At 38.7% G+C, this 12,046-nt stretch overlaps 2 protein-coding genes across 7 annotated transcripts in view; one reads left to right on the forward strand and one right to left on the reverse strand.

The window, feature by feature from the left end:
- The first annotated feature begins 1,245 nt into the window (after positions 1–1,245).
- On the forward strand, positions 1,246–9,683 carry pcnp (PEST proteolytic signal containing nuclear protein). 3 transcript variants are annotated; one of them, XM_080778470.1, is made up of 7 exons: positions 1,246–1,340; positions 2,700–2,935; positions 4,049–4,219; positions 5,331–5,501; positions 6,619–6,690; positions 6,974–7,029; positions 7,677–9,683. In XM_080778470.1, the coding sequence occupies exons 1-7, from the start codon at positions 1,295–1,297 to the stop codon at positions 7,786–7,788; spliced, it is 864 nt and encodes a 287-aa protein (XP_080634596.1). In that variant the 5' UTR covers positions 1,246–1,294; the 3' UTR covers positions 7,789–9,683. The 3 variants fall into 3 exon arrangements, with proteins under 3 accessions (XP_080634596.1, XP_080634595.1, XP_080634597.1); XM_080778469.1 differs by lacking the exon at positions 1,246–1,340 and adding an exon at positions 1,354–1,985; XM_080778471.1 differs by lacking the exon at positions 1,246–1,340 and adding an exon at positions 2,279–2,552 and having other exon boundaries at positions 2,683–2,935.
- A 150-nt stretch (positions 9,684–9,833) lies between these two features.
- The window catches only part of LOC308325596 (interleukin-18 receptor accessory protein-like), an 8,157-nt gene continuing 5,944 nt past the window's right edge, over positions 9,834–12,046 (reverse strand). Inside the window, exons 8-11 of one of the 4 annotated variants that reach the window (XM_080778131.1) lie at positions 11,280–11,390; positions 11,029–11,163; positions 10,555–10,670; positions 9,834–10,133 (exon numbers count right to left, since the gene is read on the reverse strand). In XM_080778131.1, the coding sequence (XP_080634257.1) occupies positions 9,900–10,133; positions 10,555–10,670; positions 11,029–11,163; positions 11,280–11,390 (596 nt within the window). In that variant the 3' untranslated portion in view covers positions 9,834–9,899. The remainder of the gene's footprint in view (positions 10,134–10,554; positions 10,671–11,028; positions 11,164–11,279; positions 11,391–12,046) is intronic. The other 3 variants (XR_013965046.1, XM_080778132.1, XM_080778133.1) reach the window with 3 other exon arrangements.

The following is a 12,046-nucleotide window of genomic DNA, read 5'->3' on the forward strand; positions in this document are numbered from 1 at the left end:
ATTCATGTTTTGTATGATAGTGAGTGATGTCATGAGATGTCATAACAATGAAGACTTGTTTGCTTCACTGACAATGAAGATTACAATTTGCTGTAAAGCTCTATAATAAACTGTGCCTGCTCTATGACTATTGAAGAGGGTTAGAGGGAATTGATATTGAATGTCTTTTTTAAAGGGAATTAATTTCTGTGATTCTTTTTTTGTTTTTTGCATCCCATACCACGGTATTTGTCAGGGAAATAATCTATTTAGAAAGCACAAAACCCCAATTCACTACCAGATATTACTTGCTCGCGTCTGCTGAATTTCAAATATTATTTTTGTAAATTTATGATATACAAATCTACTGTTTACAAATCTAAACTCTGGTATAATGTTTTTTGCCCTTTTCTATATGTCTAAAACAGTGTTGTCAAAGTGGTGTCCAGGGACGCCCAGGGACCCTGGCCCAGGGACCCTGGTTTATTCTATGAGTAGTACAAAATAAATGCAGACCAACAAGCTCACAATGTGTTGCATCGTGGCACTTTTGAGCTTGTAGATCTGCTATTTTTTCAGGATCTACAAAAAACAAATAATGTGGGGGAAAAAATGTGTACCTTGTTGTATAGCCCCGTATGTGCCCTCAGTCCCTACGCTCATTCTGTAGCTCTCCTCATCTCGGAAACTACAGAATGAGCGTAGGGACTGGGCACATACAGGGCTACTTGTTGTACTACTAATTAACCAGAACATTGAACTTTGTCGTTATCTTATCTTCAGGACTCAGGAGGTTTATGTTTTTTTGAGTGGCGCAACCACTCCAAGGAACAGCAATGTCTGTGTTCACCTATGTGTTCACCTAGGGGGGGGGGGGGGGGGGGGGTTAGTTGCACCACCACTTTTTTTTTTCTTCTTTTTTTTTAAGTGAAGGGGAAAGAAAAGTACAGTAGTGAGAGGAATCAATCAGTTATATTGCCTGTTGAAAAAGGTTAAACATCAGGTCTTCTAGGAAAAGAAGCAGGCAAAGTCTATCATTATATTACTAAGTACATAAGAAATACCCACTTGGTGAATAGAATGTAGGCGTTTTTGGTTTATTTTATTGGTTTGCTGCACAATCCCTAGTACTACACAGTCCAGCTGGTGGCGGTAATGCACTTTGAAAGGTTTGCCAACCGCCATAAAACCGGAAAGAAGAAGAATAAGAAGATGCACACTCTGTGCAGTAGGTGGCGGTATGCAAATTACACACTGGTGTGTAGAAGGAAGAAGACGAGGAAGAAGAAAGTGTATTATTTTTGTAATAATAATAATGGCGGATCGCAGGCATAACAGCAAGAGGTTCACCGACCATGGAGGTGATATTTGTCTTAGATAGTGCAGATAACATTATTCTAGAAGCTTGAGTTGCTACAACGGTCTCCTGCGAATGATGTTGAGCAGATGAAACGATCACCATGCATGTTAAGATATCAGACCAAGCTATCGGCTGCTAGCCACATATCGTCAGCTAACAATATGCATGCTAAGGTTAGCACTAAAGTCAATTGAAAAGAAAAAGAAACTGTACGGAGACCGGCGGCATCTGCAGTGTTTTAACGTTGGATAAATCAAATACATATTTATTTAAATATAGATGTGAGCCAGTAGTAGTGTAACACGTACGGTTTGCTAACTTGGCTAGATGCAGTAGCTAGCGTTATGCTAGGTCAGTTAGCTGAAGTCAAAGATAATATAATGAAATAAATAAATAATAATGACAATGACATTATACCACTCAGCCAAAGCCCCCCCATCTCTGACTCAGAAGTCATTCAATCTACTCTAGAGCCTAACTACTTTCAATAGGTGTTCCTATTTTCTGCATTTATTAGATAGTATACAGTAGCCGAGGGATATTGGGAGGTATTAGATGGGGAATGACCTTAGAGTAAAGGGAATGACACACAGCAAAGAGAATCAACCCCACAACACAGTCAGCTATGCTTCATCAGCATGTCAATGTAGGCTTTTTTGATTGATTGATTGAAATATTTATTAACCGTTTGCAGAATTACAGTACATTTCAAGCACAAACGCAATACAAAGACTGTTAACTGCTGTGAGTGGACGACCCAATTAAGCATTACACTTGTTTACAAGAGGGTCCACCATGTTCAATTCATCAAAACATTTAGAGACGTATAAATAGACACTTCTATATAGTAAAAGAACAGAACAGGAATTCATCATAAAGGAGGTAAAAAGGGAAAATAAACATATACAGTGAGGGGAAAACGGGGGGGAGGTGGGGGTGGATTCAGATTTTACGGGCCAGTTTCGAATTGCAGCCATCCGTAGCTGCCCTTTGAGAGCTGTTTTGAAGGAATCAAGGGATTCACATGTCTTAATGACTGTTGGTAAGGCGTTCCACATTTTGGTGGCATAGGAGCGAAAATAATTTAGTCCCTTGTTTGTGCCGAATCTGGGCTATTATATGTATATAGCCTATATATATTTTTTTTAAATCTACACGCTGGTGATGCACTGAGTTTTTAGATCAGCTATTTTAGTTGTATCGGAATGACTGGGTAAGTTATAAACTTTCACATGGGAAACAGCTGAACAATTCGTTTCAGAGAGAGCTCAGTTGATGTCATTCAGGTATTGATGGTAGCAGCTCATTTGATTGATCAAGCAACTGTTGCTCACCTTGCTAAGTGTCTTGCCTCAAGCAGGGCCGGAGGAGGAGGGAGGCAGAGTGAAAACTAAGCCTGTCTCTTCTAGCACTGAGGAAGGAGCAGGGACAGCGGGCAAACGCTCAGCTCAACATATCGCATCTGAAGACGTTGACGACGAGTCCGACTCCTCAAACTCTCCACCTGCGCCTCGCAAAATATCCAAGATTGGCTTTGGTTTGAGCAGTCAGATGGGAAAGAAGAGCAATCCAATTTCCATCAAACTTGGAGCAACCGTGAGTCTGAGTATTGAAATATGAAGGCAACGAGTCATTGTTTGCTGTGAGACTGAAACATACAGACTACTGCTTAATACTAAACAGAACTATTTTCAGTCAGGAGGCAGGTTGTACATGATGTCACCACTTGTACTTTTATAAAGTACATTTTTAATCAATTTGGACGGAACATATTTGATTACTCTTAAAGGAGAATTCCATACTAGAAGGCTTCTTACCTTTATTTGTAGTTGTTACGTCCACAAAGAGCCACTCAATGGGGGTTGGGTTTTTGTGCTAATTCACTTATTTCCATCGAAATAAGTAGTATTTGTGTGCCGCTTGGGATACTATTTACATTATGAAGAGAGGATATACCGGTATACAAAAAAAATATTTTTGAGCGATGGAAATAAGCGAATTAGCACAACACCTCATAGCCCCATTCAATTCAATGCAATTCACTGAGGGCTTATGTTAGGGGAAATAGCCAATAATGCGCTTTTGCACAAAATAACACCTGGACCTCTTTGGTGGGGACGTAACAACTACAAATAAAGGTAAGAAAGCCTTCTAGTATGGAATTCTCCTTTAACTTCAGGGGAAGACATTTGGTGTAAACCTGAGAGTGAATTATTATTACATTTCCAAATACTTTTTAATAGGCAAAGAATTGATTGAAAGATTTATTAACAGATTGGAGAATTACAGTACATTTCAAGCACAACTCAATACAAAACTGTTTATGTGGACGACACCATAAAGCATTACACTTAGGGTCCACCATGTTCAATTCATCATAACATTTAGAGACGTACAAATATACACTTCTATATAGCCAAAAACAGGAAATCATCAGAGGAGGTAAAAAGGGAAACATGTTGGGTGGGGGAAATCAGATTTTACAGGGGCCAGTTTCGAATTGCGGCTGTCCGTAGGTGCCCTTTGAGAGCGCATTTGAAGGAGTCAAGGGATTCGCATGTCTTAATGAATGTTGGTAGGGCGTTCCACATTTTGGTGGCATAGGAGCGAAAAGAAGACTCTTGATGAGAAACACTTGAAACAAGACGGTGAAAGGCTACGATACGGGAACATTGTTTTGTTAAATATTTCTTCTCTAATCTTTCCTAGAAGCCCAAAGAGTCCGACTCAGCTCAACATATCGCATCTGAAGACGTTGACGACGAGTCTGACTCCTCAAACTCTCCACCGGCGCCTCGCAAAATATCCAAGATTGGCTTTGGTTTGAGCAGTCAGATGGGAAAGAAGAGCAATCCAATTTCCATCAAACTTGGAGCAACAGTGAGTCTGAGTATTGAAATATGAAGGCAACGAGGCATTGTTTGCTGTGAGACAGAAACATACAGACTGTACTGCTTAATACTAAACAGAACTATTTTCAGTCAGTAGGCAGGTTGTACATGATGTCACCACTTTTTATAAAGTACATTTTGAATCAATTTGGACGGAACATATTTGATTACTCTTGAAGGAGAATTCCATACTAGAAGGCTTTCTTACCTTTATTTGTAGTTGTTACGTCCACACCAAAGAGCCACTCAATGGGGGTTGGGTTTTTGTGCTAATTCACTTATTTCCATCAAAATAAGTAGTAAAGTGTGCCGCTTGGGATACTATTTACATTATGAAGAGAGGATATATACCCAAAAAAAAGATTTTTGAGCGATGGAAATAAGCAAATTAGCACAACACCCCATAGCCCATTCAATGCAATTCACTGAGGGCTTATGGTAGGGGAAATAGCCAATTATGCGCTTTTGCACAAAATAGCACCTGGACCTCTTTGGTGGGGATGTAACAACTACAAATAAAGGTAAGAAAGCCTTCTAGTATGGAATTCTCCTTTAACTTCAGGGAAAGACATTTGGTGTAAACCTGAGAGTGAATTATTATTACATTTCCAAATATTTTTTAATAGGCAAAGAATTGATTGATTGATTGAAAGATTTATTAACAGATTGGATAATTACAGTACATTTCAAGCACAACTCAATACAAAACTGTTGATGTGGACGACACCATAAAGCATTACACTTAGGGTCCACCATGTTCAATTCATCATAACATTTAGAGACGTACAAATATACACTTCTATATAGCCAAAAACAGGAAATCATCAGAGGAGGTAAAAAGGGAAACATGTTGGGTGGGGGAAATCAGATTTTACGGGGACCATTTTAGAATTGCAGCCGTCCGTAGGTGCCCTTTGAGAGTGCATTTGAAGGAGTCAAGGGATTCGCATGTCTTAATGACTGTTGGTAAGGCGTTCCACATTTTGGTGGCATAGGAGCGAAAAGAAGACTCTTGATGAGAAACATTTGAAACAAGACGGTGAAAGGCTACGATACGGGAACATTGTTTTGTTAAATATTTCTTCTCTAATCTTTCCTAGAAGCCCAAAGAGTCCGACTCAGCTCAACATATCGCATCTGAAGACGTTGACGACGAGTCCGACTCCTCAAACTCTCCACCGGCGCCTCGCAAAATATCCAAGATTGGCTTTGGTTTGAGCAGTCAGATGGGAAAGAAGAGCAATCCAATTTCCATCAAACTTGGAGCAACAGTGAGTCTGAGTATTGAAATATGAAGGCAACGAGGCATTGTTTGCTGTGAGACAGAAACATACAGACTGTACTGCTTAATACTAAACAGAACTATTTTCAGTCAGGAGGCAGGTTGTACATGATGTCACCACTTTTTATAAAGTACATTTTGAATCAATTTGGACGGAACATATTTGATTACTCTTAAAGGAGAATTCCATACTAGAAGGCTTTCTTACCTTTATTTGTAGTTGTTACCGTACGTCCACACCAAAGAGCCACTCAATGGGGGTTGGGTTTTTGTGATAATTCACTTATTTCCATCGAAATAAGTAGTAAAGTGTGCCGCTTGGGATACTATTTACATTATGAAGAGAGGATATATACCCAAAAAAAAGATTTTTGAGCGATGGAAATAAGCAAATTAGCACAACACCCCATAGCCCATTCAATGCAATTCACTGAGGGCTTATGGTAGGGGAAATAGCCAATAATGCGCTTTTGCACAAAATAACACCTGGACCTCTTTGGTGGGGATGTAACAACTACAAATAAAGGTGAGAAAGCCTTCTAGTATGGAATTCTCCTTTAACTTCAGGGGAAGACATTTGGTGTAAACCTGAGAGTGATATTATTACATTTCCAAATATTATTTAATAGGCAAAGAATTGATTGATTGATTGATTGATTTATTAACGGATTGGAGAATTACAGTACATTTCAAGCACAACTCAATACAAAACTGTTAATGTGAACAACACCATAAAGCATTACACTTAGGGTCCACCATGTTCAATTCATCATAACATTTAGAGACGTACAAATATACACTTCTATATAGCCAAAAACAGGAAATCATCATAGAGGAGGTAAAAAGGGAAAAGGGGTTGGGTGGGGGAAATCAGATTTTACGGGGGCCAGTTTCGAATTGCAGCCGTCCGTAGGTGCCCTTTGAGAGTGCATTTGAAGGAGTCAAGGGATTTGCATGTCTTAATGACTGTTGGTAGGGCGTTCCACATTTTGGTGGCATAGGAGCGAAAAGAAGACTCTTGATGAGAAACACTTGAAACAAGACGGTGAAAGGCTACGATACGGGAACATTGTTTTGTTAAATATTTCTTCTCTAATCTTTCCTAGAAGCCCAAAGAGCCAGTTGTTCCAACTAAGAAGCCAGGACTGGCCTCGGTCTTCAATGATGACTCTTCTGATGTAAGCACAAAGTACATTTGCCACCTGAAAACAAACATCCACAAATCTGCACTTAAAGGGGATATTCCTTGGCCAGGGGGATTCCCCTTATATCTCCATTTGTCCAGGGAGGATTTCCCCTTATACTATGATGCATTTTCAGAGCATGTTTATATTAATGATTAATCAATCAATTGTGTTCCGGCTTGGATCAATGAAACTTACTATATTTTAAGTTCTTATGTATTGGTGTCAAATATTATTTGGGGGAGTTGCGAACCACAGGTCTTTTTCTCTTCTACAGAGTGATCCTGAGGAGATGCCTGCAGAGGCCAGGATGAGAATGAAGAACGTTGGCAGGTACATATTTGACTCTCTTCAGTTTTAAAAAAGTCGCCAATCTACATACAAGCTCACAATGTGTCGATGTAGATCAGGGGTGCCCGCACTTTTTTGACTTGAGAGCTACTTTCAAAATGACCGTCTCAACAAGATCTACCCACCCAAAAAAATATCCCATTGCTGAAAACTGTACCTGAAGGGACTTTGGAATAGCAGTGCTGGTGTTACATAAGACATATAATAACACTGAGAATGGCATATAGAGTTTTGTATAATAATGTTACATACGTTTGTGTGCAACACCCTTGAAAACAAAGTATTGCGTTGTGGGTTTGAGCTGACGGGTCCTATTTGATGTCAATCAATGAAGTCACCTTAATTCAAGTGGCAGATGACTTTTTTCCTTTTTCTTTTAATTAGGCCTATATATTGTTTATGGCCATGTCATGTGTTCTACCTGCACAGCCTTTGTGATCTACTGGTAAATCATGATCTACCTTTTGGGCACCTCTGATGTAGATCGACAAGTAGAAAATGTTTTCAAAATGGTAAAATATGGCCTTTCACAGGTATATTTTCCTCAGAAGTGTACCGTTTTTCATTTAGTTTTATAGAAGTTACAGTCTTCAAGTCTAAATGTATTAACTCTACTCTATACTTTTCAGAGAGACACCAACATCTGCAGGACCCAACTCCTTCAACAAGGGCAAGCAAGGTTTCTCTGATCACCAAAAGCTTTGGGAGAGGAAGCTGAAGGCGCAAACAGAAAAACCCTAAACAATACCATTTTGTGTGACCTTGGGGGTATTTTCTGTTTGTTTTGATTTTCCTTTTGGTAGGATAGATCTATTGAGGCTGAAACCATTAAAAGCTACAATCCGGGGCATAATGAAATGAATAAAACGTTAACCAATCTGTAATGTACAGTATGTTAATACCAATGTAACTAGCACATAAGGTTGAACACTAGCAGAGCCATCAACTTTGCTGTCGTTCGGCCATCGTAATCTCCTCTCATCGTCGAAAGAGGACATAAAACGTTCGGATTGTAGCTTTAAGCCTTTTCCGTACGTGTTTTTTGGTGTCTGAACTCTAGCCACTACCACCAGGTACTATGTGGCAGGATGTGCCAGAAAGTCTTGTCTGTGATATGAGATACGTGGGTGGCAAAGGGATTACCGGTAGTCAGGAAACATTTAGATTATCCAAAATCTTTAATGGCACCAGATAGTGTTTACTGACGGATTTTCCAATCCTGCGTCTTGGAGACTCAACTATGACATGTTTGTTTTGTGGAAGCTTGTAAGGTGGATTTCGTGTTTTTTAGTTTGTCTGCTATTGGTGTAAAAATGTACATAGAATGAACTGTCACAATCTTGTTTTATTTAGAAATCCTAGATTTGGTTGGTGTGTTGGTACATATGTGTACAGCAAAATATGCAGTAGACTTAGCCTAGACATAGAATGTGCAAAGTGCGTTTTAACTTTCTTTCCCCCTTTTTCACCAACTGTGCCACCACATTGGCCGTTTTGTTCACATATATTAACCTTTACTTTTATCTCTGGTCTTTCCTACAAAACATAATTCCTGTATTCCAGTTGAATCTAGCAATTTTAGGAATAATATGGTTGTACTGTTGCTCTTCAAAATCAAAGGACTGATACATGACTTTGTATCAACTATTAAGAACTCCTTATGAACTATTAACTCCTATGGAGAACAGTGCAGTACCCCATATATACCTTTGTTACCAGCATTCTGGTATTTCCAGTCATTTAATGGATTTTGCATTATGGCATTTACTACCCACTTGCATTTTCATGTAATAGTCATGTTTAGAAAATGTTATTTTCCACTGCCCCTAAACCAGAAAGACTAACTTTTAGTTACCACACCTTCCCACCCTTTGCTTGTGTGAGTACCTCACTGACTTGTCCTGTGCCTGAATATTTTATTCTGAAGCATTCTTTGAAAAGTAATACAATTCAAGATTTAAAAATTCTTTGTTATATCCCATTATAAGTATAAAAGCACAAAATCATTGTCTTTTGACCAATTGAAAAACGGCAAAAAAGGAATAACCGTATGAACAGTGAAGTACCTCTGTGAAAGAGTGCATGTGAAAGTGAACTCTTGTGATCCTTGAGAAAAAAGTCCAACCTGAAAATTATCCAGTATTACATATGAAAAAAGTAGGTGTTTTTTATTATCACAAAATTAACAACTTAGTGACAACTATGGGAGTAAAACAGCAGAAGGTGACCTTACAAAGAGAACAATAATCACTCTGGCTCACCATGCTGCATGCTAAATACTTTTTTCTGTTCAAACCCATTGTTGTCCTGTCCACTTTTTTGACTCATGTGTTAATGTCACTAGAGGTAGGGTCAACATGCAGTATGGTGAGCCCTGGTTATTCCTGTTCTGAGAACAGGAATGAATAGGAAAAGGTGAACCTATATAGGGAGAACAGTGTTCTCCCTATATAGGTTCACCTGCTTCTGTTTTGCTCTATTGATTCATCTGGTTTGTCATTTTGTCAAACCAAAAGGGGTTTTGTGATAGTAAACACCTGACTCTAATTTCACCTTCAAAATAACTGCTAATCCTGGAGGTTATGTGTAATATTGGATAATTGTCCACAATAAATAAATGGCTAGGTATTACTGTATATTCTTGTCTTATTTGTTTGATATGATTGTCTACTTTTAGGACTTCAGGACAATCAGATGTTTTAGGTTATTTTTTAATATTGACAGAAAAAAAAGAAAGCAAGGGTTTTGTCACACTACTGTGTGACACGACACACACTATGTGTATGTACATTTATCTCATACATGTATGGATGACATCAGAAAGAAGGTTGCTGATGACATAAAAAGCCTGGTTATTCTGTATGATTGACGCATGCTGGACTCTTCACTGGCATAGTCTTCCTCAGTGTTTTCCAGAAGTTACTGATGGATACTTCTGACATGGCGGAGGCCCAGTCTAGAGCTGGAAGCACCTTCAAGGCCCTCCACACTAGTGGGGGCAATGGTGGGTCCAGCTGGCCTAGGGAGGCTGGCCTTTCCTCTGTCCAAATCAATAGGAGCTTGAGGTTGCAGTCCTGTAGACATGCCTAGAAGTGTAGAATATATTACAAGGTTGTTAATGGCAAACACATTTGACAAATGGGTATTTAGTTGCTTTAACTAACCCCATTATAAGACCTAAGGACGATTCATGCCTTCTAATCTAAATAAGTAGTTCTCATATATATACAAAAAAACAGATGTACAAGCTTGCCGCATGGCGCGAATTGATGCGCTGTGAGCTTGTATATGTGCTGTTTTTGACAGATGCTTTCTTGGTTGGACAATTCAGAAGTTGCCGTGCATAAATAGTTTTGTAAAAGTGAGTGAATAAGTAAAGAAGGATAATAAATGTGAAATTTAACTACACGTTTCACAGGTGTGTTAATTACACATTCAATATCAATACACTGACGTGCAGGTTTGATCTTCACTGTGAAATTAAGGGAATTAAAAGGCATAGTCCACCTGTATGCCTGACTCCAGCACAAACACAGCATTGCTGTCGGATAGGTAGTCAACAGACAGGAGACAGATCAGCATTCTGCTTATCTTTAATCCATGGACCACATCATGGGTGTATGCTGAAACACGTGAAGAAGTTGGCTAGATCAGCAGTTATCTCAGATTGATCGATTGATTCATATATTAAACCTGTCACAATAACATGTTGACCCACCATAATCAAAAGGATAACGCAAAAAAAAGATTACAGCTTGTTTCCATTCCTTAATCTCATATTTTGGACCCCCATTCCAGATTTGTTGTTAAAATGTTTGAGTAATAATTATACTAATATTCCAAATTTGTCAATTTGGTTATTTTCATTTTTTTTTGTCCTTTTTTTAATTACATTTGTAGGGTTGAACTGAATTTGACTCCCCGGAACCCCTCCAAGGACCCGTAGACAATGACATCCCCCATCATCTCTCTTCCACTGACCTTCTCCAGGTAGTGGGTCTCTATCCAGCAGATAGAGGCTGTAGCCCCACTGGTCCTCCAAGGTTGCAGGTAGTAGTACCTCCAGTGGCCTCTGGGTGGCATGATCATCAATGGTAAATAGTCTACATTGGGTTGCTGTCAAAATCAGATTCACAAAACGTTGCTATTATTGCAGTCATGTATGCAAATGCAATGTCCAATGGATAGAAAAACTATTTTAAGATGAAGAAAGTTGTCATGGGGAAACCTACTTTGATCATCAAAACCAGGTCTGGATGATGAAAGCATGGACAAACGTCTTCCAATTTCCTCTGAGGCAGGGCTCCACACATATGATACAAATGCATCAAACTCTTTCTCATCTACCAAGTTCAAATGAAAGGGAAAGTATCCAAATTACATAGGATATTTGACATCAAAGAAAGGGCATCCCATTTTTACTTGTTCTGTAATCTGATAGGGACTTTATACATGAGATTGTCCAGAGATTATGCTTTCTGTGGAAAAACACATTTTACTTAAGAACAGGTATCAATACTGCAATGTAGAAATACTTGTTATAAGTAAAAGTATGGTCGGTATTCAAAATTTACTTGAGTAAAAGTACAAACAGATATATATTGGCATCAAAATATACTCAAAGTACCAAAAGCAAAAGTGTTCATTATGCAGAATGCAGAATGTCCCATTTCGCAAGTTCAATGTCTTTTACGCATTGTGAGCTTGTAGATCGTCTATTTTCAAATATCCGAAGTACAGTATTATAATGGGTTGAAGTGGTTAATGTATGTTTTGTAATAATATTCCAAGTAACTAGTAAAGTTTTCAAATAGCCTAATAGTAAAAGTACAATATTTGCCTCTGAAATGTAATTAATTAAATTTGGAAATACTCAAGTAAAGTAAAAAGTACTAAGCACTGGCAGGGACATGTGGCCTACACTGTAGTTGCTCCAATATGACTTAATTGATGATATGCACACGGCTGCCATCTTGCCAGCAGGTGCAACTTCCCATAG

Source organism: Protomyctophum bolini (genome assembly GCF_963924005.1).
Source record: "Protomyctophum bolini genome assembly, chromosome: 1".
Lineage (NCBI taxonomy): Eukaryota > Metazoa > Chordata > Actinopteri > Myctophiformes > Myctophidae > Protomyctophum > Protomyctophum bolini.

Bases quoted from the DNA above. Each gene is read 5' to 3' on its own strand.
- pcnp (XM_080778469.1), top strand. From the start codon at position 1,895: ATGGGGAATGACCTTAGAGTAAAGGGAATGACACACAGCAAAGAGAAT. The intron at 1,986-2,699 runs GTAGGCTTTTTT...TGCCTCAAGCAG, and splicing joins TGCTTCATCAGCATGTCAAT to GGCCGGAGGAGGAGGGAGGC. The intron at 7,030-7,676 runs GTACATATTTGA...TATACTTTTCAG, and splicing joins AGAATGAAGAACGTTGGCAG to AGAGACACCAACATCTGCAG.